Raw genomic sequence first — 3323 nt, forward strand, 5'->3', positions numbered from 1 at the left:
CAACCGCCTGTCACAAAGAAGGCGGTTGACCCACCTGTGGATCGCTGATGCCGTGTTAACTGAGGTAAGGCCCTTCATAATAGCGTCAGTCGTGACGTTATTGAAGGCGCCTGAAATGTCAAGAAATGCACCCAAGGCATATTCTTTATAGTGGTCTGCTTTTTCGATGGAGGCCACTAGAGCATGGCGAGCAGTCTCAATGGACTTGCCCTTTGTGTACGCATGCTGATTTGGGGACAACAGATGCATTGAGTTGCTTCTGATGTGCAAATCAAGTAGCTTTTCCAATGTTTTTAGCAGAAAAGAGGTTAGGCTGATAGGCGGGAAGTCATTTGGGACCACATGACTGCATTTGCACGCCTTGGGCAGGAAAATGACTTTCGAGGTCCTCCAAAGCGTGGGAATATGACCCCATGCGAGACACGCCGAATAGATACCCGATAGCCACGGAACAATCGTGGGCTTGCTGGCTTGCAGCATTGCTGGCGAAAGTCCATCGAGACCGGGCGACCTGACCTTCGCAAAGGAGTCGATAGCCCGAATTATTTTGTTATCTGTAATTAGACCGGCAGGGGGTCTCATAACTGGGAGACTAGGAAAGAGCTGCCAGTCACTGTTCTATATTCCAATACATCCCGGGAAATGAGTTGAGAGCAGTGCTTCAAGAGTTTCAAGAGTTTCAGCACTGCTCTCCGTCCACGCTCCATCGCCCGACTTGAGCAGACTAGGACTGGAAGCCTGCTTGGACAGCAGCTTCCTCAGTCTGGAGGTGTCTTTTGATATTATCCAGGTCCGAGCAAAAGGTTCTCCATGAAGACCTTTTGGATGATCGGATCATCTTCTTGTACGACTTCAGGAGAGACCTATACTCGTCCCAGACATATTCGTTATCCGCCTTCTTAGCAAGTTGAAACATGCTAGTAAGCTCCCCACGTAGCGATGAGAGATCTGGGTTCCACCAGGGTGGCTTCGATCTTCTCGTCGGTCTTGAGAGCCTACAAGATTGGCGAAACGCTGAAAGTAGTCCTGCTGAGAGGACATTGACAGTAGTTTCTAGGTCCTGTACCGAGTTGATGTTACCCGGCGGACCAAGAGACTTGGAAACAAGGCTAGAGAATTTCGCCCAGTTCGTTTTACGGGGATTTCTGAACGGCTGAGCCGCAGGTAACCTGTTAAAAGGAATGGTGAATTGAATGTAGTTGTGATCCGAGAAGGAGGGTCTATCCAGGACCCTCCACTCTTCTACATTGGTACACTCAGTCGCAATCGTTAAGTCCAGCACATTACTAGAGGTGGGACCTACATAGGTAGATACCTCACCTCTGTTGGCTAGTCTAAGCTTATGGTTAAGGATAAAATCAAGAGCTGACTCACCCCTGTCGTTAATGTCGGGACTTCCCCAGACGCTATGGTGGGCGTTGGCGTCCGTTCCGATTATAATATGCTTATTGGAGGAGCAGACCATGTCCACCAGCCTCCGCAGCTCGTCAGGTGGAGCCGGCTTGTCGTGGGCCATATAGCAGGATGCCAGCAGCAAACATCCTTCACGGCTCTCCAGCACCACCACGGTTAGATCGTCATTGCTGTAGTTAGGTAGTAGATGAGCTTTTAGCCCCTTCTTTACAAGGATGGCAGTTCTCGATCTACTTACCAATGTCGGGACGTACAAATCATAGTTATGCGACTTCAGCCCAGCCACCGTGTTGCCCGACGCTATCCACGGTTCTTGGACCAAAGCCGCGTAGGCGGACACTTCCTCCAGGGCAAGAAGTAGCTCCGCCGAAGCCGTTTTGGATTTATGGAGGTTGAGTTGCAGCACACTCATTAGAGGTTAGCAAACTCGCGGGGGGCCCGTCTGCATGGACAGTTCCTCCCCACCTCCTCCGTCTTGTCAGTCAAGCTGAGGTGCTGGGTAGTGTCGGTCACGCTCTCAAGACCGAGATCTGCCTCAACCTCCCCTGACCTCAGCTTGTGTGTGTCCTGGTCGTTAGGATGACGTTTTTTGAGGCGAAGGTACACGCTCCCTAAGCCCCACGCCATCTTCCCATTGCGCTTGTATAGCAGATCCTCGGCCTCCTTGTTGATCTGAATGATAACGTGCTGCCCACCACTGGGTAAAGGTTCATCAACGGACCAATCACTCGTCGGAATGGCCGGGTTCTGCTTTTTAAGCAGCTGAAGCGCCCGCTCTCCCTGAACAACTATTGGGAAAAGGACTTTCGCCTTCGGCATGGACGGAATATTATTCCTGTCCACCACGTCCAGCTTGGCCCCCTCCCACAGTCCGTCCGTACGGTCGCTTGCAGCCACTGCAATGTTGGGTCGTCCTTGCATGTCAGGATCTTGACAGCATTCATCCAGCCAGTGCCTTCGAATGTAGGCATTGGACTGTCTGGGACATTCTCCATCCTGAGAAACAGTGCGTCGACCAGCTTACTATGGGTCAACCGCCACCGCTCTGCAGACATTTTCCCGTTAGGGTCCCCTCTGTCTATGAGAGCAACGGCGAGATGCCGCCTGGCAGTTTCAGCAACCGTTGCTCTCTGTCTCGTTTTGTTCGTGTCCGTATTGGTGGAGCCAGGTGCTCGCTTGGGACTCTCAGCGGACCGTTGGCGCTTGCTTGCCATGGACTCCACCTTATTGTTGGCAGGGCCGGTAGAAACGGACTGCACTTTAGAGTCTTTTGGAAGGGGGCTAAGTTGGTTTTCCCGCATCCACGTGTTGGCCCAGGCAAGCCTCTCCTGATCCTTGACGGACAGGTTTGCCACGCCACTGAGTCTAGCGTGAATATGGGTCGCCGCCTTATTTTTGGCCTTCTCCTTCAGCCCCCCGTGCCCCGATGCGCAACCTTGGAGGTGCTGGCGATAGGCTGAGGTGACTGAAGAGGAAGACGTTCCCCCTCCACCGTAGAGATTGGCGCTGCGCTCTTTTGGTCTGAGTCGGTTAAGACCACAGCACCCGCGCGCACCAACCTCGAGTTTTTGTTGGTGGCAGTGTTGTTACAACTAATTCGGCCTGCTCCCACCGCATCAGAGGTGTGACCGCTGGCGACACGCAGAGAGGATCTCTCCCCCCCGTGCCCGCCGGTGGTAGCAGTCACGCCTTCCACCGACGTTTGAGCTGACATCCCAGCTCGAGTTGAGGTTGTAATATGCTCCATTCTGAGACATATTGGCTAATTTTATTCATCGGAGCCCCCCATAGCGTTTTCAGTCTGACCGCCAGACACCTCGTACCATGGATTCTGCTACTTATCTCCAGACAAATGCCCGAAAGATAAGGAGCAGAGTCCTCAGCTAGGATCTGCAGTACCTGAAACATCG

At 52.7% G+C, this 3323-nt stretch overlaps 1 protein-coding gene across 1 annotated transcript; it reads right to left on the reverse strand.

Annotated features, from left to right (window-relative positions):
* Positions 1-782: 782 nt before the first annotated feature.
* LOC127566255 (uncharacterized) lies at positions 783-1859 on the reverse strand. Its single transcript, XM_052008279.1, has 3 exons — positions 1652-1859; positions 1067-1583; positions 783-863 (listed from the first exon to the last, which is right to left on the reverse strand). The coding sequence occupies exons 1-3, from the start codon at positions 1672-1674 to the stop codon at positions 783-785; spliced, it is 621 nt and encodes a 206-aa protein (XP_051864239.1). The 5' UTR covers positions 1675-1859.
* Between the last annotated feature and the right edge of the window lie 1464 nt (positions 1860-3323).

This window comes from Drosophila albomicans, unplaced genomic scaffold, assembly GCF_009650485.2.
Source record: "Drosophila albomicans strain 15112-1751.03 unplaced genomic scaffold, ASM965048v2 utg000090l_pilon, whole genome shotgun sequence".
Lineage (NCBI taxonomy): Eukaryota > Metazoa > Arthropoda > Insecta > Diptera > Drosophilidae > Drosophila > Drosophila albomicans.